The following is a 23,316-nucleotide window of genomic DNA, read 5'->3' as shown; positions in this document are numbered from 1 at the left end:
ATTTTTTATATTTTGGGGTGGAATTTTTGGGATTTTTTGGGTTTATTTATTTATATTTTGGGGTGGAATTTTGGGGGATTTTGGGATTTATTTTTTTTTTATTTTTGGGTTGATTTTTTAATATTTTGACCTGAATTTTTAGGGTTTTTGTGATAAAATTTAGGAATTTTTAACTTTCCTCACACCATCACTCCAGAACCGACCAACTTTATTCCCCATCTCCTTCCCCCGATGTTTTTTCGTTCAGAATTCCTGATTTTGGGGTTGGAATTTTTTCAGATTGTTGGGCTGAACTTTTGGGGATTTTTGGGCTGATTTTTAAATATTTTGGGGTGGAATTTTTGGGATTTTTAGTGTGGAATTTTTGGGATTTTTAGGCTGAATTTTTGGGATTTTTGACCTGAATTTTTTGGGATTTTTGGGCTGAATTTTTAGCATTTTGGGGCTGAATTTTTGGGATTTTGGGGTGGAATTTATTTTTGGGCTGAATTTTTGGGGATTTTTGGGCTGAATTTTGTGGATTTCGAGGAGGAATTTTTGGACTGAATTTTTTGGATTTTGGGGTGGAATTTTTTTGGATTTTTGGGCTGAATATTTTGCATTTTAGGTTGAATTTTTTTGTATTTTGGGGTGGAATTTCAGGGATTTTAGGCTGAATATTTGAGATTTTGGGATGGAATTTTTGGACTGTATTTTTTGTATTTTAGGTTGAATTTTTTGAATTTTGGGGTGGATTTTTAAAAATATTTTGACCTGAATTTTTAGGATTTTTGTGATAAAATTTAGGAATTTTAAAATTTCTTCACACCATCACTCCTGAATCGACCAACTTTATTTACAACCTCCTTCCCCCTGTATTTTTCCATTTAGAATCCCGGATTTTGGGGTGGAATTTTGGGGGATTTTTGGCCTGAATTTTTTGGGATATTTGGGCTGAATTTTTAGCATTTTGGGGCTGAATTTTTGGGATTTTGCGGTGAAATTTTTTGGATTTTGGGCTGAAATTTTTTGGATTTTTGGGTTGAATTTTTTGGATTTTGGGGTGGAATTTTTGCGCTGAATTTTTTGCATTTAGGGCTGAATTTTTGGGATTTTAGTGATGAAATTTTAGGATTTTTGTGATAAAATTTAAGAAATTTTTAACTTTCCACACACCACCACTCCAGAACGACCCATCTTTATTGCCCCCGGTGTTTTCCCGTCCAGACTCCCGGATCTTGGCTCAGTTCCTCGCCATGGTGCGGCGCAGCCAGCGGCGGTAGCGGCACAGCCGCACGTACACGCCCGGCTTGCGCGGGTCCCCGCACACCCCCGGCCCCCACGAGGTCACGCCCTGGAGCCGCCCCTCGCACATCAGGGGACCCCCGGAGTCGCCCTGGGGGGACACAAATTGACACAAAATTAGCACAAATTTGACCCAAATGGATGTGAAATTGTCCAAAATTGACACAAAATTGACATTAAATGACCCAAAATTGGGAAAGATGACCCAAAATTGTCCCAAATAGACCCAAAATTGACCTAAATGGATGCAAAATTGATACAAAATGACCCAAAATTGACACAAATTGACCCAAAATTGTCCAAAATTACCTAAAATTGGCAAAAATTGACCCAAAATTGACCCAAATGGACACGAAATTGCCCAAAATTGACAGAAATCGACCCTAAATTGGCGAAAATTGACCCAAAATTGGCAAAAATCAGCACAAAATTGGGATAAATAGACAAAAAAATGGCAAAAATCGGAACAAAGTTGGCAAAATTGGACAAAAATTTGGCTAAAATTGACACTAAATTGGCAAAAATTGACCCAAAATTGACACAAAATGACCTAAAATTGGCAGAAATCAACCCAAAATTGACACAAATCAACCAAAAAATGGCAAAAATCGACCCAAAATTGACCCAAATGGACGTGAAATTGTCCAAAATTGACACAAAATGACCAAAATTGACCCAAAATTGACACACGAGGTCACGCCCTGGAGCCGCCCCTCGCACATCAGGGGACCCCCGGAGTCGCCCTGGGGGGACACAAATTGGAAAAAATTGGCACAAAATTGGCACAAAATGGATGTGAAATTGTCCAAAATTGACACAAAATTGACATTAAATGACCCAAAATTGGTAAAAATCGACCCCAAATTGTCCCAAATAGACCCAAAATTGACCTAAATGGATGCAAAATTGACCCAAAATTGACACAAATCAACCCAAAATTTACCCAAAATGACCCAAATCGACACAAAATTGGTAAAAATCGACCCAAAATTGTCCAAAATTGACACAAATCGACCCAAAATTGACAGAAATCGACCCTAAATTGGCGAAAATTGACCCAAAATTGTCAAAAATGGACACGAAATTGTCCAAAATTGATACAAAATGACAAAAATCGACCCAAAATTGGCAAGAATCGGCTCAAAATTGGGAAAATTGACACAAAATTGGCAAAAATCAGCACAAAATTGGCAAAAATTGGACACAAAGTTGGCAGAAATCGACCCTAAATTGGCAAAAATCGACCCAAAATTGACCCAAATGGATGTGAAATTGTCCAAAATTGACCCAAAATTGACCGAAATAGACCCAAAATTGACACACGAGGTCACGCCCTGGAGCCGCCCCTCGCACATCAGGGGACCCCCAGAGTCGCCCTGGGGGGACACAAATTAGAAAAAATTGGCACAAAATTGGCAAAAATCGGCTCAAAATTGGCAAAATTGACCCAAAATTGACCAAAATGGACACGATATTGTCCAAAATTGACCCAAAATCGACCCAAATGGACCCAAAATTGGCAAAAATCAGCACAAAATTGACCCAAAATTGACACAAATCGACCCAATATTGGCAAAATGGACACAAAAGTGGCAAAAATCTACACAAAATTGACACAAAATGGCCCAAAATTGTCCAAAATGATCTAAAATTGGCAAAAATGACCTAAAAATGGGAAAAATCAACCCAAAATTGACATAAATCGACCCAAAATTTACCCAAAATGACCCAAATCAACACAAAATTGGTAAAAATCTGCACAAAATTGACACAAATTGACCCAAAATTGACACAAATCAACCCAAAATTGACACAAATTGACACAAAATTGGCAAAAATTGACAGAAATCGACCCTAAATTGGCGAAAATTGATCCAAAATTGACACAAATGGACGTGAAATTGTCCAAAATTGACATAAAATTGACCCAAAATGACCCAAATCGACCCAAAATTGGCAAAACTGACCCAAAATTGGTAGAAATTGGCACAAAATTGACAAAAATTGACAGAAAATTGGCAAAAATTGACCCAAAATTGGCAAAATTGGACACAAAGTTGGCAAAAATCGACCCAAAAATGGCAAAAAATGACACAAAATTTACACAAAATGACCCAAAATTGGCAAAAATTGACCCAAAAATGGGAAAAATCGACCCAAAATTGACATAAATCGACCCAAAATTTACCCAAAATGACCCAAATCGACACAGAATTGGTAAAAATTGGCAAAAATTGACAGAAATCAATCCTAAATTTACACAAATCGACCCAAAATTGGCAGAAATCGACCAAAAATTGACAGAAATAGACCCTAAATTGACACAAATTGACCCAAAATTGACACACGAGGTCACGCCCTGGAGCCGCCCCTCGCACATCAGGGGACCCCCGGAGTCGCCCTGGGGGGACACAAATTGGAAAAAATTGGCACAAAATTGACACAAAATGACCCAAAATTGACAAAAAATGACCCAAATCAGCACAAAATTGGTAGAAATCAACCCAAAATTGACACAAATCGACCCAAAATTGGCCAAAATCAACACAAAAATGGCAAAAATCGGCACAAAATTGGAAAAAATTGACCCAAAATTGACACAAATTGACCCAACATTGGCAGAAATCGGCACAAAATTGACAAAAATGACACAAAATTGGCTAAAATTGACCCCAAATTGGCAAAAATCTGCAAAAATTGGCAAAAATTAACACAAAATTGGCAAAAATTGACACAAAATTGGCAGAAATCGACCCAAAAATGGCAAAAATTGACCCAGAATTGACACAAAATGACCCAAAATTGGCTAAAATTGGCGCAAAACTGGCAAAAATCGATGCAAAATGGGCAAACATCGACCCAAAATTGACACAAAATTACACAAAATTGGAAAAAAATGGCACAAAATTGACACAAAATGACACAAAATTGGCAAAAAATGACCCAAAAATGGCAGAAATTGGCACAAAATTGGCAAAATTGGACCCAAAGTTGGCAGGAATCGACCAAAAAATGGCAAAAATTGACCCAAAATTGGCAAAAATCTGCAAAAATTGGCAAAAATTAACACAAAATTGGCAAAAATTGACACAAAATTGTCCAAAATGACCTAAAATTGGCAAAAATGACCCAAACCAACCCAAAATGGGCACAAATTGACACAAAATTGACAGAAATCAACCCAAAATTGCCCCAAATTGACACAAATCGACCCAAAATTGTCCAAAATGACCTAAAATAGGCAAAAATGACCCAAAATTGACACAAATCAACCCAAAATTGGCACAAATTGACACAAAATTGACACAAGTGGACGCGAAATTGCCCCAAATTGACACAAATCGACCCAAAATTGTCCAAAATGACCTAAAATTGGCAAAAATCGACCCAAAATTGACAAAAATCGACTCAAAATTGGCAAAAATCGACCCAAAATTGACCCAAATGGACGCGAAATTGTCCAAAATTGACCCAAGTTGACCCAAAATTGCCACAAATCGACACAAAGTTGACACAAAAACGACCCAAAATTATCCCAAATTGCCCCAAATCGACACAAAATTGTCTCAAATTGACTCAAAATGACCCAAAATTGACCCAAACTCATGGAATGGAGCCCAGATCTTCTCACCTGTCCCAAGCATCTCACCTGTGCCACACCTGTCTCACCTGTCCCACCTGTCCCTGTCCCACCTGGCAGGTGTCAGCGCGGCTCCGCAGCTCCCCGGCACACACCTGTCCCTGTCTCACCTGTCTCACCTGTCTCACCTGTCCCACCTGTCCCTGTCTCACCTGGCAGGTGTCGGCGCGGCTCCGCGGCTCCCCGGCGCACACCTGACCCAGTCTCACCTGTCTCACCTGTCCCAGGTGTGTCTCACCTGTCCCTGTCTCACCTGGCAGGTGTCGGCGCGGCTCCGCGGCTCCCCGGCGCACACCATGTTGGGGGTGATGGAGTTGGGGTACATTCGCTGACAGGTGAGCTCAGGTATGATCCTCACCTGGCTGCAGTGCAGGTCCTGCGGGAACGTCACTGCGGGGACACACCTGGGGTCACACCTGGGCAGGTCACACCTGGGGACACACCTGGGGACACCTGGGGATACCTGGGGATACCTGGGGACAGCTGGGGACAGCTGGGACACCTGGGGACACCTGGGGACACCTGGGGCACACCTGGGCAGGTAACACCTGGGGACACACCTGGGACACCTGGGGACACACCTGGGGACACCTGAGGAAAGCTGAGACACACCTGGGGATACCTGGGGACACCTGGTGGCACCTGGGGCACACCTGGGCAGGTGACACCCGGGGACACCTGGGGACACCTGGGGACACCTGGGACACACCTGGGACACACCTGGGACACACCCAGGACACACCTAGGACACACCTAGGAACACCTGGGCATGTAACACCTGATCTGAGCTCTCACCTGTGCCCAGGTAACCCCCAAATCCCACTTCTCATCTGTCCCAGGTGTGTCTCACCTGTCCCAGGTGCATCTCACTTGTCCCAGGTGCGCCTCACCTGTCCCCAGGTGTGTCTTGCCTGTCCCCATGTGTATCTCACCTGTCCCAGGTGTGTCCCCCACCCCCTCACCTGTCCCAGGTGTGTCTCACCCATCCCCCCTTACCTGTCCCAGGTGTGTCACCTGCCCCTCACTCGTCCTAGGTGTGTCTCACCTGTCCCCATCCCTCTCACCCCTCCCCACCCCCCTCACCTGTCCCAGGTGTGTCCCCATCCCCCTCACCTGTCCCAGGTGTATCTCACCTGTCCCCAACACCCCTCACCTGTCCCCACCCCCCTCACCTGTCCCCAGGTGTGTCCCCCTATCCCTCACCTGTCCCAGGTGTGTCTCACCCCCCCCTCACCTGTCCCCCAGCCCGTCATCCATCCCCACCCCCTCACCTGTCTCAGGTAGCCCCCCTCACCTGCCCCAGGTACGTCTCACCTACCCCAGGTGTATCTCACCTGTCCCAGGTGTGTTCCCCTGCCCCTCACCTGTCCCCATTCCCCCTCACCTGTCCCAGGTGTATCTCACCCCCCTTCACCTGTCCCAGGTGTGTCTCACCTGTCCCCAGGTAATCCTCTCACCTGTCCCAGGTGTATCACCCCCCCTCACCTGTCCCAGGTGTGTCCCCCCCCCTCACCCGTCCCAGGTGTATCTCACCTGTCCCAGGTGTATCTCATCTATCCCCACCCCCTCACCTGTCCCAGGTGTATCTCACCCCCCCCACCTGTCCCAGGTGTATCTCACCCCTCACCTGTCCCAGGTACCCCCTCACCTGTCCCAGGTGTATCTCACCTGTCCCCATACCCCTCACCTGTCCCCAGGTGTATCTCACCCCTCACCTGTCCCAGGTGTATCTCACCCATCCCCACCCCCCCTCACCTGTCCCAGGTGTGTCTCACCTGTCCCCACCCCCTCACCTGTCCCAGGTGTATCTCACCTGTCCCCCTGTCCCTCACCTGTCCCGGGTGTATCTCACCTGTCCCCACCCCCTCACCTGCCCCAGGTGTATCTCACCCACCCCCCTCACCTGTCCCCCTGTCCCTCACCTGTCCCAGGTGTATCTCACACCTCACCTGTCCCAGGTGCATCTCACCCACTCCCTCACCTGTCCCAAGTGTGTCTCACCTGTCCCCCCCCTCACCTGTCCCAGGTGTATCTCACCCCCCCCTCACCTGTCCCAGGTGTGTCTCACCCCCCCTCACCTGTCCCAGGTGTATCTCACCTGTCCCCCTGCCCCTCACCTGTCCCAGGTGTATCTCACCCCTCACCTGTCCCAGGTGTGTCTCACCTGTCCCCCCTCACCTGTCCCCAGGTAACCCCCTCACCTGTCCCAGGTGTGTCTCACCTTCGGGGCTGGTGGTGGAGCCCCACCCCGAGATCTGGCAGGCGGTCCCGGGCGCGGCGCAGGTGCGCGCCAGCGGCAGCGGCCTCACCTGCGCGCTCAGGTGCGCGGGCGCGCGCAGCCGCAGCAGCATCAGGTCGCCGTCCTTGGAGCTCTCGTTGTAGCCGGGGAAGCGGAAGCTGCGCTCCGAGCGCCGCCGCTGCTCACCTGGCGCAGGTGAGGCCTCACCTGGCGGCGCCGCGTCCAGCGGGGGCTCACCTGGGCGCACCTGGTGGCGACCGCGGCCGCCCAGGCGGACGGTGATGGGGCTGTGGGGGGGGGACAGGTGAGATACAGGTGAGACAGGTGAGTGATGGACAGGTGAGACAGGTGAGACAGGTGAGAGACAGGTGAGACAGGTGGGATACAGGTGAGATACAGGTGAGAGAGGTGAGACAGGGACAAGTGAGACAGGTAGGACAGGTGAGGGACAGGTGAGAGATGGACAGGTGAGACAGGTGGGACAGGTGGGATAGGGACAGGTGAGACAGGGACAGGTGAGATGGGAAAGGTGAGACAGGTGAGAGATGGAGACAGGTAAGAGACAGGTGAGACAGGGACAGGTGGGACAGGTGAGACAGGTGAGGGACAGGTGAGACAGGTGAGACAGGGACAGGTGAGATAGGTCAGACAGGTGAGACAGGTGAGAGATGGACAGGGGAGACAGGGACAGGTGAGAGACAGGTGAGGGACAGGTGAGACAGGTGGAACGGGTGAGGGACAGGTGAGACAGGTGAGAGACAGGTGAGAGACAGGTGGGTCAGGTAACACAGGTACAGGTGAGACAGATGAGACACGGACAGGTGAGACAGGTGAATGAGGGACAGGTGAGACAGGTGAGACAGGTGAGGGACAGGTGAGACAGGTGAACCCCAGGTGAGCCCGTTACCTGTCCAGGTAAGCCCAACCCACACCCAGGTGTGACTTGAGCCCCTCCCCTTGTGACCAGGTGAAACCATTATCTGCCCAGGTGTCCCCAGGTGTCCCCAGGTGTGCCCAGGTGTCCTCAGGTGTCCCCAGGTGTGCCCAGGTGTGCCCAGGTGTCCCCAGGTGTATCCCAGGTGTGCCCAGGTGTCCCCAGGTGCCCCCAGGTGTCCCCAGGTGTCCCCAGGTGTGCTCAGGTGTGGCCAGGTGTATCCCAGGTGCCCCCAGGTGTCCCCAGGTGTGCCCAGGTGCCCCCAGGTAAGCCCAGGTGTCCCCAGCTGTCCCCAGCTGTCCCCCAGGTGGTCCCAGGTGTCCCCAGGTGTGTCCCCGTTACCTGTCCGTACCCGGGGGCGTGGCAGTGATCCCAGGTAACCCCTCCCCCATCCCCAGGTGTGTCCCCAGCTGTCCCCAGGTGTGTCCCCGTTACCTGTCCGTACCCGGGGGCGTGGCAGTGCGCGGCCGTCAGGACCCACCTGGGCGCCACCAGGGTCCCCCCGCAGACGAAGCGCCGGCCCTGGAACAGCGCGGCCTGCCAGGGCGGGGCACAGGTGTGTCCCTCCAGCACCCACCTGGGCACCCGAGCACCTGGGAGGGACAGGTGAGGGACAGGTGAGGGACAGGTGAGGGACCGGTGAGGGACAGGTGAGACAGGTGAGGGACAGGTGAGCCAGGGCGGGGCACAGGTGTGTCCCTATAGCACACCTGGGACAGGTGAGGGACAGGTGAGGGACAGGTGAGGGACAGGTGAGACAGGTGAGGGACAGGTGGGACAGGTGAGACAGGTGAGCCAGGGCGGGGCACAGGTGTGTCCTTCCAAAACCCACCTGGGCACCCGAGCACCTGGGACAGGTGAGACAGGTGAGACAGGTGAGGGACAGGTGAGGGACAGGTCAGGGACAGGTGAGGGACAGGTGAGACAGGTGAGGGACAGGTGTGTCCCTCCAGCACCCACCTGGGCACCCAAGCACCTGAGACAGGTGAGGGACAGGTGAGGGACAGGTGAGGGACAGGTGAGGGACAGGTGAGACAGGGCGGGGCACAGGTGTGTCCCTAGAGCACACCTGGGACAGGTGAGGGACAGGTGATGTCTGGGTCCCCCAGGTGAGATTTGGGGTCTCTCAGGTGAGGTTTGGTGTTCCCCAGGTGAGGTTTTGGGGTTTCCAGGTGAATTTTTGGGGTAATTCAGGTAAATTTTTTGGGATCCCAGGTGAATTTTGGGGTCTCTCAGGTGAGTTTGGAGTTCCTCAGGTAAATTTTTGGGTTCCCTCAAGTGAAATTTGGGTCTCTCAGGTGAATTTTGGGGTAATTCAGGTGAATTTTGGGTCTCTCAGGTGAGTTTTTGGGATAATTCAGGTGAATTTTTGGATTCCCAGGTAAATTTTGGAGTCTCTCAGGTGAATTTTCAGGTCCCCCAGGTGAGTTTTGAGGTCCCTCAGGTGAAATTTGGGTTCCCAGGTGAGTTCGGGGTCCCCCAGGTGAATTTTGGGATAATTCAGGTAAATTTTGGAGTCTCTCAGGTGAAATTTGGGATAATTCAGGTAAATTTTGGTTTAATTCAGGTGTTTTTGGGATCATTCAGGTAAATTTTGGGGTCTCTCAGGTGAGTTTGGAGTTTCTCAGGTGAATTTTGGGATAATTCAGGTGAGTTTTGGGTCTCTCAGGTAAATTTTTGGGTCTCTCAGGTGAATTTTGGGCTCCCCAGGTGAGTTTTTAGGTCTCTTAGGTGAGTTTTTGGATTTCAGGTAAAATTTGGGATCCTCCAGGTGAGTTTTGGGGTCTCTCAGGTAAATTTTGGATAATTCAGGTGAATTTTGGGATAATTCAGGTGAGTTTTGGAGTCTCTCAGGTGAATTTTCGGGTCCCTCAGGTGAGTTTTTGGGGTTCCCAGGTGAAATTTTGGGATCCCCCAGGTAAATTTTGGGATCCCAGGTGAATTTTTTGGGTTTCCTCAGGTGAATTTTGGGGTCTCTCAGGTGAGTTTGGGAACCCCCAGGTGAATTCTGGGGTAATTCAGGTAAATGTTGGAGTTCCCAGGTGAATTTTGGTTTAATTCAGGTAAAATTTGGGATAATTCAGGTGAGTTTTGGGTCTCTCAGGTAAATTTTGGAGTCTCTCAGGTGAGTTTTTGGGTTCCCAGGTAAATTTTGGGATAATTCAGGTAAATTTTGGGGTTCCCAGGTGAATTTTTGGGGTAATTCAGGTAAAATTTGCGATAATTCAGGTGAGTTTTGGGTCTCTCAGTTGAACTTTTGGGTCTCTCAGGTGAATTTTAGGATAATTCAGGTAAATTTTGGTTTAATTCAGGTGGTTTTGGGTCTCTCAGGTAAATTTTGGGGTCTCTCAGGTGAATTTTGGGTTTCCCAGGTGAATTCTGGGGTAATTCAGATAAATTTTGGGTTCCCAGGTGAATTTTGGGTTCCCTCAGGTGAAATTTAGGGTTGCCAGGTGAGTTTTTGGGATATCAGGTGAGTTTTTGGAGTTCCCAGGTAAATTTTGGGATAATTCAGGTAAATTTGGGGTCTCTCAGGTGTGTTTGGGGTCTCAGGTGAGTTTTTGGGTAATTCAGGTGAGTTTTTGGGGTCTCTCGGGTGTTTTTGGGTCTCTCAGGTAAATTTTGGCTTCCCCCAGGTGAAATTTGGGGTCTGCAGGTGAATTTTGGGTCTCTCAGGTAAATTTGGGATTTCTCAGATAAATTTTGGGCTCCTCAGATGAGTTTTTGTGTAATTCAGGAAAATTTTGGATCCCCAGGTGAAATTTTGGGAGTCTCAGGTAAATTTTGGGGTTCCCCAGGTGAGTTTGGGATCCCCCAGGTGAATTTTTGGGGTAATTCAGGTGAATTTTGGGGTCTCTCAGGTGAATTTTGGATAATTCAGGTGAATTTTGGGATAATTCAGGTGAATTTTTGGGTCTCTCAGGTGAATTTTGGATAATTCAGGTGAATTTTGGGATAATTCAGGTAAATTTTGGTTTAATTCAGGTGAATTTTGGATAATTCAGGTAAATTTTGGATAATTCAGGTAAATTTTGGATAATTCAGGTGAATTTTGGATAATTCAGGTAAATTTTGGATAATTCAGGTGAATTTTGGATAATTCAGGTAAATTTTGGGATCATTCAGGTGAATTTTGGGTTAATTCAGGTGATTTTTGGGATTCCCAGGTGAGTTTTGGGGTCTCTCAGGTAAATTTTGAGGTTCCCAGGTGAGTTTGGGATCCCCCAGGTGAATTTTTGGGGTAATTCAGGTAAATTTTGGGATAATTCAGGTGAGTTTGGGATCCCAGGTGAGTTTTGGGGTCTCTCAGGTGAATTTTGTCTTCCCCCAGGTGAAATTTGGGGTCTGCAGATGAATTTTGGGCTCCTCAGATGAGTTTTTGGGTAATTCAGGTAAATTTTGGTATCCCAGGTGAAGTTTTGGGATAATTCAGGTGTTTTTGGGGTCTCTCAGGTAAAATTTGGGATAATTCAGGTCAATTCTGGGTCTCTCAGGTGAATTTTGGTTTAATTCAGGTGAGTTTTTGGGGTCTCTCAGGTGAGTTTGGAGTTCCTCAGACAAATTTTTGGGCTCCCTCAAGTGAAATTTGGGTCTCTCCGGTGAATTTTGGGGTTTCTCAGGTAAATTTTGGGATAATTCAGGTGAGTTTGGGATCCCAGGTGAATTTTTAGGGTCCCTCAGGTGAATTTTTGGGATAATTCAGGTGAATTTTGGGTCTCTCAGGTGTTTTTGGGTTCCCAGGTGAATTTTTGGGGTAATTCAGGTGAGTTTTGGAGTCTCTCAGGTAAATTTCGGGTTTTCTCAGGTGAATTTTGGGATAATTCAGGTGAATTTTGGGATCCCCAGGTGAGTTTTGGAATAATTCAGGTAAATTTTGGGATCCTCAGGTGAGTTTTGGGGTAATTCAGGTAAATTTTGGGATCCCAGGTGAATTTTTGGATCTCTCAGGTAAAATTTGGGGCAATTCAGGTAAAATTTGGGATAATTCAGGTGAATTTTTGGGTCTCTCAGGTGAGTTTGGGTTCCCCAGGTAAATTTTGGGATCCCCAGGTGAATTTTGAGGTCACTCAGGTGAGTTTTTGGGGTAATTCAGGTAAATTTTGGGGTAATTCAGGTGAATTTTGGGTCTCTCAGGTGTTTTTGGGTTCCCAGGTGAATTTTTGGGGTAATTCAGGTGAGTTTTGGAGTCTCTCAGGTAAATTTCGGGTTTTCTCAGGTGAATTTTGGGATAATTCAGGTGAATTTTAGGGTCCCCAGGTGAGTTTTTTGATAATTCAGGTCAATTTTGGGATCCCTCAGGTGAATTTTGGGGTAATTCATGTAAATTTTGGGTCCCCAGGTGAGTTTTGGGCTCCTCAGGTAAATTTTGGTTTAATTCAGGTAAATTTTGGGGTCTCTCAGGTGAGTTTTTGGATAATTCAGGTAAATTTTGGGGTCTCTCAGGTGAGTTTTTGGATAATTCAGGTAAATTTTGGGTTCCCAGGTAAATTTTGGGATCATTCAGGTGAATTTTTCAATAATTCAGGTGAGTTTTTGGCCTCCCCAGGTGAGTTTGGGATAATTCAGGTGAATTTTGGGATAATTCAGGTGAATTTTGGCCCCAGGTGAGTTTTTGGGGTCTCACAGGTGTGTTTTGGGGGTCCCCAGGTGAATTTTAGGATAATTCAGGTAAATTTTGGGGAAATTCAGGTGAGTTTTGGGTGTCTCAGGTGAATTCTGGGGTAATTCAGGTGAATTTTGGGATAATTCAGGTGTTTTTGGGATCCCAGGTGAGTTTTTGGGTCCCTCAGGTGAATTTTGGGTTCCCAGGTAAATTTTGGGAAAATTCAGGTGAGTTTTGGGATCCCAGGTGAATTTTAGGATCCCTGACATGAATTTTGGGGTCCCTCAGGTGAATTTTGGGTCTCTCAGGGAAATTTTGGGATCCTCAGGTGAGTTTTGGGGTAATTCAGGTGAATTTTGGGGTCCCCAGGTGAATTTTGGGGTCTCTCAGGTAAAATTTGGGGCAATTCAGGTAAAATTTGGGATAATTCAGGTGAATTTTTGGGTGTCTTAGGTGAATTTTGGGCTCCCCAGGAAAATTTTGGGTCTCTCAGGTGAGTTTGGGTTCCCCAGGTAAATTTTGGGATCCCCAGGTGAATTTTGAGGTCACTCAGGTGAGTTTTTGGGGTAATTCAGGTAAATTTTGGGGTAATTCAGGTGAGTTTTGGGTTTCTCAGGTAAATTTTGGGGTCTCTCAGGTGAATTTTTGGGATAATTCAGGTGTTTTGGGGTCTCTCAGGTAAATTTTGGATCCCCAGGTGAATTTTGGGTTCCCTCAGGTGAAATTTGAGGTTCCTCAGGTAAATTTTGGGATCTCTCAGGTGAATTTTGGGGTAATTCAGGTGAGTTTTGGATTCCCCAGGTGAATTTTTTGGTCTCTCAGGTGAATTTTGAGTCCCCCAGGTGGATTTTGGGGTAATTCATGTAAATTTTGGGTCCCCAGGTGAGTTTTGGGCTCCTCAGGTAAATTTTGGTTTAATTCAGGTAAATTTTGGGGTCTCTCAGGTGAGTTTTTGGATAATTCAGGTAAATTTTGGGTTCCCAGGTAAATTTTGGGATCATTCAGGTGAATTTTTCAATAATTCAGGTGAGTTTTTGGGCTCCCCAGGTGAGTTTGGGATAATTCAGGTGAATTTTGGGATAATTCAGGTGAATTTTTGGGATAATTCAAGTGTTTATGGGGTCCCTCAGGTGAAATTTTGGGGTAATTCAGGTAAAATTTGGGATAATTCAGGTGAGTTTTGGAGTCTCTCAGGTGAATTTTGGGGTCCCTCAGGTGAATTTTGGGCCTCTCAGGTAAATTTTGGGGTTCCCAGGTGAGTTTGGGATCCGCCAGGTGAATTTTTGGGGTAATTCAGGTGTATTTTGGGGTCTCTTAGGTAAAATTTGGGATAATTCAGGTGAGTTTTGGAGTCTCTCAGGTGAATTTTTGGGGTTTCTCAGGTGTTTTTGGGTCTCTCAGGTAAATTTTTGGGATCCCCCAGGTGAGTTTTGAGGTCCCTCGGGTGAAATTTGGGGTCCCCAGGTGAGTTTTGGGGTAATTCAGGTGAGTTTTGGGGTCCCCCAGGTGAATTTTGGTTTAATTCAGGTAGATTTTGGAGTCTCTCAGGTGAAATTTGGGGTAATTCAGGTGAGTTTTAGGATAATTCAGGTAAATTTTGGTTTAATTCAGGTGTTTTTGGGTCTCTCAGGTAAATTTTGGGATCCCCCAGGTGAATTTTTGGGTAAATCAGGTGAATTTTGGGGTTTTGAGATGAATTTTGGGATCTCTCAGGTGAGTTTTGGGGTAATTCAGGTGAGTTTTTGGGATCCCAGGTGAATTTTTTGGGGTCTCTCAGGTAAATTTTGGGGTCCCCAGGTGAGTTTTGGGGTCTCTCAGGTAAATTTTGGGGTTCCCCAGGTGAGTTTTTAGATCCCCAGGTAAATTTTGGGCTCCCCAGGTGAGTTTTGGGGTCTCTCAGGTAAATTTTGGATCATTCAGGTGAATTTTGGGTTAATTCAGGTGATTTTTGGGATTCCCAGGTGAGTTTTGGGCTCCCCAGGTGAATTTTGGGCCTCTCAGGTAAATTTTGGGGTTCCCAGGTGAGTTTTTGGGATCCCCCAGGTCAATTTTTGGGGTAATTCAGGTGAATTTTGGGGTCTCTCAGGTAAAATTTGGGATAATTCAGGTGAGTTTTGGGGTTTCTCGGGTGTTTTTGGGTCTCTCAGGTAAATTTTTGGGATCCCCCAGGTGAATTTTGAGGTCCCTCGGGTGAAATTTGGGTTCCCAGGTGAGTTTGGGGTCCCCCAGGTGAATTTTGGGATAATTCAGGTAAATTTTGGTTTAATTCAGGTGTTTTTGGGTCTCTCAGGTGAGTTTTGGAGTCTCTCAGGTAAATTTTGGGTTTTCTCAGGTGAATTTTGGGATAATTCAGGTGAATTTTGGGATTCCCAGGTGAGTTTTGGGATCCCCCAGGTGAATTCTGGGGTAATTCAGGTAAATTTTGGGTCTCTCAGGTGAATTTTGGTTTAATTCAGGTGAGTTTTTGGGGTCTCTCAGGTGTTTTTGGGATAATTCAGGTGAATTTTGGATAATTCAGGTGAATTTTGGATAATTCAGGTGTTTTTGGATAATTCAGGTGTTTTTGGGTCTCACCTGCGGCCTGGAGCAGCAGCAGCAGCAGCAGCCGGAGCCTCATCCCAGGGGTCCTGAAATGGGGCAAAACCCCCAAAAAACGGGAAAAAGGTGAACAAAAAATGGAAATTTGGGGGGGAAATGGAAATTTGGGGAAAATCAGAATTTTGGGGTTGAAAAAATGGAAATTTTGGGGTAAAAAATGGGAATTTTGAGGAAATAAAAGGGAAATTTTGGGGTAAAAAATGGGAATTTTGGGGGTTAAAAAAAGACAATTTTGGGGTGAAAAATGGGAATTTTTGGGGTAAAAAAGGGAATTTTAGGGAAAAAATGGGAAATTTTCGGATTAAAGATGCAGATTTTTGGGGTTAAAAAAAGATAATTTTGGAATCGCCTGAAATTCCCTCGAAAAATCCCAAAATTCTCTCAGGACTCCCCAGAATTCCTGATCCCAAAATTGCTGATCCCGGAATTCTCACCTGTCCTGATCCAAATCCCAATCCCGGGTTTAATTCTCACCTGGTCCCAATCCCGGTCCTGATCCCAATCCCGATCCTGATCCTAATCCCAGGATTAATTCTCACCTGTCCCAGTCCTGATCCCAGTCCTAATCCTGATCCCAATCCCAGTCCCAATCCCGATCCTGGGATTAATTATCACCAATCCTGATCCAATCCCAGGATTAATTCTCACCTGTCCTGATCCCAATCCTGATCCCAATCCCAATCCTGATCCAATCCCAGGATTAATTCTCACCTGTCCCAGTCCCCGTCCTGATCCCGATCCCGATCCCGGTCCTGATCCCAATCCTGATCCTGATCCAGGTCCCAATCCCAGGATTAATTCTCACCTAATCCTGATCCCAATCCTGATCCCAATCCCGGGTTTAATTCTCACCTGTCCCAATCTCAATCCCGGGATTAATTCTGACCAGTCCCGATCCTGATCCTGATCCCTGTCCCAGGATTCATTCTCACCTGTCCTGATCTCAATCCTGGGATTAATTCTCACCTGTCCCAGTCCCGATCCCAGTCCTAATCCTGATCCCAATCCCAATCCCGGGTTTAATTCTCTCCTGTCCCGATCCCGGAATTCTCACCTGTCCCAGTCCCAGTCCCAGTCCCAATCCCAGTCCTGATCCCAATCCCGGTCCCGATCCCAGTCCCGGGATTAATTCTCACCTGTCCTGATCCCAATCCCCGTCCTGATCCCAATCCTGGTCCCGATCCCAGTCCTGATCCCAATCCTGGTCCCGATCCCAGTCCTGATCCCAATCCTGGTCCCGATCCCAGTCCCAGGTTTAATTCCCACCTATCCTGATCCCAGAATTCTCACCTGCCCCAGCCCCGATCCCAATCCCGGGTTTAATTCTCACCTGTCCTGATCCCAATCCCGGTCCTGATCCCGGAATGCTCACCTGTTCCCTGTCCCTGTCCTGATCCCAGTCCCGGTCCTGATCCCCATCCCAATCCCAGGATTAATTCTCACCTGTCCCAGTCCCAATCCTGGTCCTGATCCCAATCCTGATCCCGGTCCCAATCCAGGTCCTGATCCTGGGATTGATTCTCACCTGTCCTGGCCCCGATCACAGTCCCGATCCCAATCCCAGGTTTAATTCTCACCTGTGCTGATCCCAATCCCGATCCCGATTCCAGAATTCTCACCTGTCCCAGTCCCAATCCCAGCCCCGATCCCAATCCCAGGATTATTTCTCACCTGTCCTGATCCCAATCCCAACCCCAATCCCAGGATTAATTCTCACCTGTTCCGATCCTGATCCCGATCCCAGTCCCAGCCCCGATCCTGATCCCGGGTTTATTTCTCACCTGTCCTGATCCTGGAATTCTCACCTGTCCCAATCCCAATCCTGGTCCTGATCCCAATTCCAGGATTAAGTCTCACCTGTCCTGGTCCCAGTCCCAATCCCAGTCCCGGGTTTAATTCTCACCTGTCCCAATTCCAGGATTCTCACCTGTCCCAGTCCCGATCCCGATCCCAATTCCAGGATTAATTCTCACTTGTCCCAATCCCGGGATTAATTCTCACCTGTCCTGATCCCAATCCCGGTCCCAATCTCAGAATTCTCACCTGTCCCTGTCCCTGTCCTTGTCCTGATCCCAATCCTGGGATTATTTCTCACCTGTCCTAATCCTGATTCCGATCCCGATCCTGCGATTAATTCTCACCTGTCATGATCCCGGAATCCCAATCCTGATCCCAATCCTGGTCCTGATCCCAGTCCCAGGATTAATTCCCACCTGTCCCAGTCCCAATCCCGATCCTGATTCCAGGATTCTGACCTGTCCCAATCCCGATCCCGGTCCTGATCCTGATCCCAATCCCGGGTTTAATTCTCACCTGTCCCGATCCCAATCCCAGAATTAATTCTGACCTGCCCTGGTCCCAATCCTGGTCCCGATTCCAGGATTCTCACCTGTCCCAGTCCTAATCCTGATCCCAATCCCGATCCCAATCCCGGGTTTAATTCTCACCTGTCCCAGTCCCGATGCTGGTCCTGATCCAGGTCCTGATCCTGGGATTGATTCTCACCTGTCCTGATCCCAGTCCCAGTCCCAGTCCCGGGTTTGATTCTCACCTGTCCCCATTCCAGGATTCTCACCTGTCCCAGTCCCGATCCCAATCCCAATTCCAGGATTAATTCTCACCTGTCCCGATCCCGGAATTCTCACCTGTCCCGGTCCCAATCCCAGTCCTGATCCTGATCCCGGTCCCAATCCAGGTCTTGATCCCAGGATTAGTTCTCACCTGTCCTGGTCCCAATCCTGATCCCCATTCCAGGATTCTCACCTGTCCCAGTCCCGATCCCAATCCCGGTCCTAATCCTGATCTCGATCCCAATCCCAATCCCGGGATTAATTCTCACCTGTCCCAATCCCAGAATTCTCACCCGTCCTGGTCCCAATCCTGGTCCCAATTCCAGGATTCTCACCTGTCCCAGTCCCAATCCCAATCCCAGATTTAATTCTCACCTGTCCCAGTCCCGATCCCGGTCCTAATCCTGATCCCAATCCTGATCCCAATCCCGATCCCGGGATTAATTCTCACCTGTCCCAATCCCAATCCCGATCCCGATTCCAGGATTCTCGCCTGTCCCTGTCCCAATCCCAATCCTGATCCTGATCCAGGTCCTGATCCTGGAATTCTCACCTGTCCCAGTCCCGATCCCGATCCCAATCCCGATCCCAATCCCAATCCCAATCCTGGTCCTGATCCCGGGTTTAATTCTCACCTGTCCCGATCCCGGAATTCTCACCTGTCCCGGTCCCAGTCCCAATCCCAGTCCTGATCCCAATCCCAGTCCCAATCCCCGTCCTGGGATTAATTCTGACCTGTCCTGATCCCAATCCTGATCCCTGTCCCAGTCCCAGGTTTAATTCCCACCTGTCCTGATCCCAGAATTCTCACCTGTCCCAGCCCCGATCCCAATCCCAGGTTTAATTCTCACCTGTCCTGATCCCAATCCCGGTCCTGATCCCAGTCCTGGTCCTGATCCCAATCCTGGTCCCAATCCCAATCCCAGGATTAATTCTCACCTGTCCCAGTCCCGATCCCGGTCCTGATCCTGATCTGAATCCCGATCCTGATCCCAGGTTTAATTCTCACCTGTCCTGATCCCTGAAATCTCACCTGTCCCAGTTCTGATCCCGATTCCAGAATTCTCACCTGTCTCTGTCCTGATCCCAGTCCCGATCCCAATCCTGGTTCTGATCCCGATCCCGGGATTAATTCTCACCTGTCCCAATCTCAATCCTGATCCCGATCCCAATTCCAGGATTCTCACCTGTCCCAGTCCCGATCCTGGTCCTGATCCTGATCCAGGTCCTAATCCCGATCTCGATCCCAATCCTGATCCCAATGCCAGGATTAATTCTCACCTGTCCTGATCCTGATCCTGGTCCCAATCCCCATCCCAATCCCAGTCCCGGGTTTAATTCTCACCTGTCCCGGTCCCGGAATTCTCACCTGTCCCTGCCCCAATCCCTATCCTGGTCCTAATCCTGATCCCAATCCCGGTCCTGATCCAGGTCCTGATCCCGGGATTATTTCTCACCTGTCCCGATCCCAATCCCGGTCCTAACCCTGATCCCGATCCCGATCCCAATCCCAGGTTTAATTCTCACCTGTCCCGATCCCGATCCCGATCCCGATCCCGTCCCGGGATCCTCGGGAATTCTCGGGAGGAGCCGCGCGAGGGGGGGGAGGGGAGGGGAGGAGGAGGAGGAGGAAGGTGGGGGAGGGGGAGGAAGAGGAGGGGGAGGGGGAGGGGAGGAGGAAGCTCCGCTCGGATCCCAAAAATCCTTCCGGGAGCGCGGGCGGGAAAGGGGAGTCCCAAAAACGGGGAGGGAATCCCAAAATTCCCCAAAAAATTCCCCAAAAATGGGGGGAAATCCCCAAAAAATCCCCAAAAAATGGGAGGGGAAATCCCAAAAATTCCCCCAAAATGGGAAGGAGTCCCAAAATATGGGGAGAGAATCCTAAAAATTTCCCCCAAACTGGGAGAAAATCCCAAAAATTCCCCAAAACTGGGGAGGGAATCCCAAAAAACTATGAGAGAAATCCCCAAAAATGGGGAGAAATCCCAAAAAAGTGCTGAAGAAATCCCAAGAAATGGGGGGGAAATCCCAAAAATTCCCAAAAATTGGGGAAGAAATCCCAAAAAAATGGGGAGGGAATCCCAAAACCTCCCTAAAATGGGAGAGAATTGCAAAAATCTGGGAGAGAAAGTCCCCAAAAAGTGGGGGAAGAAATCCCAAAACTGTGAGAGAAATCCCCAAAAATGGGAGCGAATCCCAGAAATTCCAAAAAAAAAATGGAAGGAAATCCCAAAAATGAGGGAGAAATCCCAAAAATTGGGAAGGAAATCCCAAAATATGGGGAGGGAATCCCAGAAATTCCCCCAAAATTGGGGAGAAATCCCCAAAAAATTCCCAAAAATGGGGAGGGAATCCCAAAAAATCCCAAAAAATGGGAGGGAATCCCAAAATGGGGGGGGAAGTCCCAAAAATTCCCCTAAAAATGGGAGAGAAATCCCAAAATATTCCCCAAAAATGGGGAGAGAATCCCAAAAATTCCCCAAAAATTGGGGAAGAAATCCCAAAAAATGGGAGGGAAATCCCAAAATTCCCCAAAAAATGAGGGAGAAATCCTAAAAATTGGGGAGAAATCCCAAAAAATGGGAACTGGGATCAAAAAACATTTGGGAATTGATCCCAAAAATTTGGGGTTGGAGCAAAAAATTTGGAAAGAAAACCCAAAAAATTTGGGATCGATCCCAAAAAATTTGGGAGAAATAAAAAAAAATTTTGGGATAAAATTCAGCAAAATTGAGAGAAAGGACCAGTAAGGACCAGTTCAGCCCAGTTCATCCCAGTTCATCCCAGTTCATCCCAGTCCGTCCCAGTTCAATCCCAGTTCAATCCCAGTTCATCCCAGTCCATCCCAGTCCATCCCAGTCTAATTCCAGTCCCTCCCAGTCCCTCCCAGTTCAATCCCAGTTTATCCCAGTTCAGCCCAGTTCATACTGGTCCATCCCAGTCCCTCCCAGTTCATCCCCAGTTTATTCCCAGTCCATCCCAGTCCATCCCAGTATCCCCCACTGCAGCCACCAGTCCACTCCCAGTATCCCCCAGTTCATTCCAGTTGCTCCCAGTCCCTCCCAGTTCAATCCCAGTTTATCCCAGTATCCCCCAGTCTGTCCCAGTTCCCCCCGGTTGCTCCCAGTCCCTCCCAGTTCATCCCAGTTCATTCCCAGTCCATCCCAGTCCCTCCCGGTATCCCCCAGTAGCTCCCAGTTCAATCCCAATTTATCCCAGTTTAATTCCAGTTGCTCCCAGTCCCTCCCAGTTTGTCCCAGTTCCCCCCAGTTCATCCCAGTCCATCCCAGTTGCTCCCAGTCCCCCCTCAGTTCAATCCCAGTTTAACCCAGTATCCCCCAGTCTGTCCCAGTTCCCCCCAGTTGCTCCCAGTTCCCTCCCAGTCTGTCCCAGTTCCCCCCAGTCTGTCCCAGTCCCTCCCAGTTCAATCCCAGTTCCCCCCAGTCTGTCCCAGTCCCTCCCAGTTCAGCCCAGGCCGGACGGGCTCTCCCAGTTCAATCCCAGTTGGCCCCAGTCCCAAACTGGGCGGGACTGGGAGGGGCGGCGCTGAGTCAGCACCTCCGGGGCCTTCAACTGGGAAACTCCCAGTTCAAACCAGTTCAAACCAGTTCAGGCCAGCCCAGTTCAAACCAGTTCATCCCAGTAACTCCCAGTCCCTCCCAGTTCATCCCAGTTCAAGCCCAGTAACCCCCAGTTCCCTCCCAGTCCCTCCCAGTTCAGACCAGTAACCCTGAATCCCCTCCCAGTTCCTCTCCCAGTTCATCCCAGTTCAAGCCCAGTAACCCCCGAGTTCCCTCCCAGTTCATCCCAGTGCTCCCAGTAAGGCCCAGACCCATCCCAGTATCCCCTCCCAGTCCCTTCCCAGTGCTCCCAGTTCAGCCCAGTTCCCTCCCAGTTCATCCCACTCCGTCCCAGTAACCACCAGTTCACCCTCCCAGTGCTCCCAGTCCACCCCAGTAACCATCAATCCCCTCCCAGTTCATCCCAGTAACCCCCAGTCCCCTCCCAGTCTCTTCCCAGTGCTCCCAGTTCAGCCCAGTCCGTCCCAGTAACCCCCAGTTCAACCCCAGTTCATCCCAGTGCTCCCAGTAAGGCCCAGACCCGCCCCAGTATCCCCTCCCAGTGCTCCCAGTTCAGCCCAGTTCATCCCAGTAACTCCCAGTAAGGCCCAGACCCGCCCCAGTATCCCCTCCCAGTGCTCCCAGTTCAGCCCAGTTCATCCCAGTAACTCCCAGTTCATCCCAGTCCCTCCCAGTAACCACCAGTTCACCCTCCCAGTGCTCCCAGTCCATCCCAGTAACCCCTGAGTTCCCTCCCATTTCATCCCAGTCCCTCCCAGTCCCTCCCAGTAACCCCTGAGTCCCCTCCCAGTCCTTTCCCAGTGCTCCCAGTTCAGCCCAGTTCATCCCAGTAACCTCACAGACCCCTCCCAGTTCATCCCAGTCCATCCCAGTAACCCCCAGTCCCCTCCCAGTTCATCCCAGTAACCCCCGAGTTCTCCCCAGTTCATCCCAGTCCCCTCCCAGTTCCTCCCAGTGCTCCCAGTTCAGCCCAGTTCATCCCAATTCATTCCAGCAACTCCCAGTTCCCTCCTAGGTCATCCCAGTCTCTCCCAGTTCAGACCAGTAACCGTCAATCCCCTCCCAGTTCATCCCAATAACCCCTGAGTTCCATCCCAGTTCATCCCAGTAACCACCAGTTCATGTTCCCAGTGCTCCCAGTTCATCCCAGTAACCCCTGAGCTCCCTCCCAGTTCAGCCCAGTCCATCCCAGTAACCCCCAGTCCCCTCCCAGTTCATCCCAGTAACCCCCAGTTCATCCTCCCAGTGCTCCCAGTTCATCCCAGTGCTCCCAGTAAGGCCCAGTTCATCCCAATTCATTCCAGTAACTCCCAGTTCCCTCCTAGGTCATCCCAGTCCCTCCCAGTTCAGACCAGTAACCCTCAATCCCCTCCCAGTTCATCCCAGTAAGGCCCAGACCCATCCCAGTATCCCCTCCCAGTCTATCCCAGTTCAATCCCAGTCCCTCCCAGTCCCTCCCCATCTATCCCAGTTCAATCCCAGTTCATTCCAGTTCATTCCAGTAACCCCCAGTTCCCTCTCAGTTCAATCCCAGTTCATCCCAGTCCCTCCCAGTTCATCCCAGTCCAATCCCAGTTCATCCCAGTAACCCTTAATCCCCTCCCAGTAACCCTCAAACCCCTCCCAGTTCATCCCAGTCCCTCCCAATCCATCCCAGTCCAATCCCAGTAACCCCCAGGGTTTATTTAACCATCATTAATTAACCCCATCATTAATTAGCCCCAATTAATGAACCTGCAGCTAATTAACCCCTTCCATTAATTAATTAATTAACCCCAATAATTAATTAAAAACCCAGATGTTCCCATAATTAATCACTTCCCTCTTAATTAAGTCATTAACTCCAATTAAGGCCTGTAATTATTCA

The 23,316-nt window shown here is 48.8% G+C and overlaps 1 protein-coding gene across 1 annotated transcript; it reads right to left on the bottom strand.

Annotated features, from left to right (window-relative positions):
- Nucleotides 1–1,076: 1,076 nt before the first annotated feature.
- Nucleotides 1,077–19,500, bottom strand: LOC117011361 (kallikrein-8-like). The gene is made up of 6 exons (XM_033086723.1): nucleotides 19,396–19,500; nucleotides 15,275–15,327; nucleotides 8,543–8,690; nucleotides 7,146–7,450; nucleotides 5,178–5,314; nucleotides 1,077–1,375 (listed from the first exon to the last, which is right to left on the bottom strand). Exons 2-6 carry the CDS (start codon nucleotides 15,315–15,317, stop codon nucleotides 1,223–1,225), a joined length of 786 nt encoding a protein of 261 aa, XP_032942614.1. The 5' UTR covers nucleotides 15,318–15,327; nucleotides 19,396–19,500; the 3' UTR covers nucleotides 1,077–1,222.
- Nucleotides 19,501–23,316: the final 3,816 nt, after the last annotated feature.

The sequence above is a fragment of the Catharus ustulatus genome, unplaced genomic scaffold (assembly GCF_009819885.2).
Source record: "Catharus ustulatus isolate bCatUst1 unplaced genomic scaffold, bCatUst1.pri.v2 scaffold_119_arrow_ctg1, whole genome shotgun sequence".
NCBI lineage: Eukaryota > Metazoa > Chordata > Aves > Passeriformes > Turdidae > Catharus > Catharus ustulatus.
This window is presented reverse-complemented; position numbering and strand designations above follow the sequence as displayed.

Excerpts from the sequence above, each read along its gene's own strand:
- LOC117011361 (XM_033086723.1), bottom strand. The coding sequence starts at position 15,317 with ATGAGGCTCCGGCTGCTGCTGCTGCTGCTGCTCCAGGCCGCAG. Across the intron at positions 8,691-15,274 it reads GCTGCTGCTCCAGGCCGCAG|GTGCTCGGGTGCCCAGGTGG; the intron begins GTGAGACCCAAA and ends TGTCCCTCCCAG. Across the intron at positions 5,315-7,145 it reads CTCCACCACCAGCCCCGAAG|TGACGTTCCCGCAGGACCTG; the intron begins GTGAGACACACC and ends GTGTCCCCGCAG.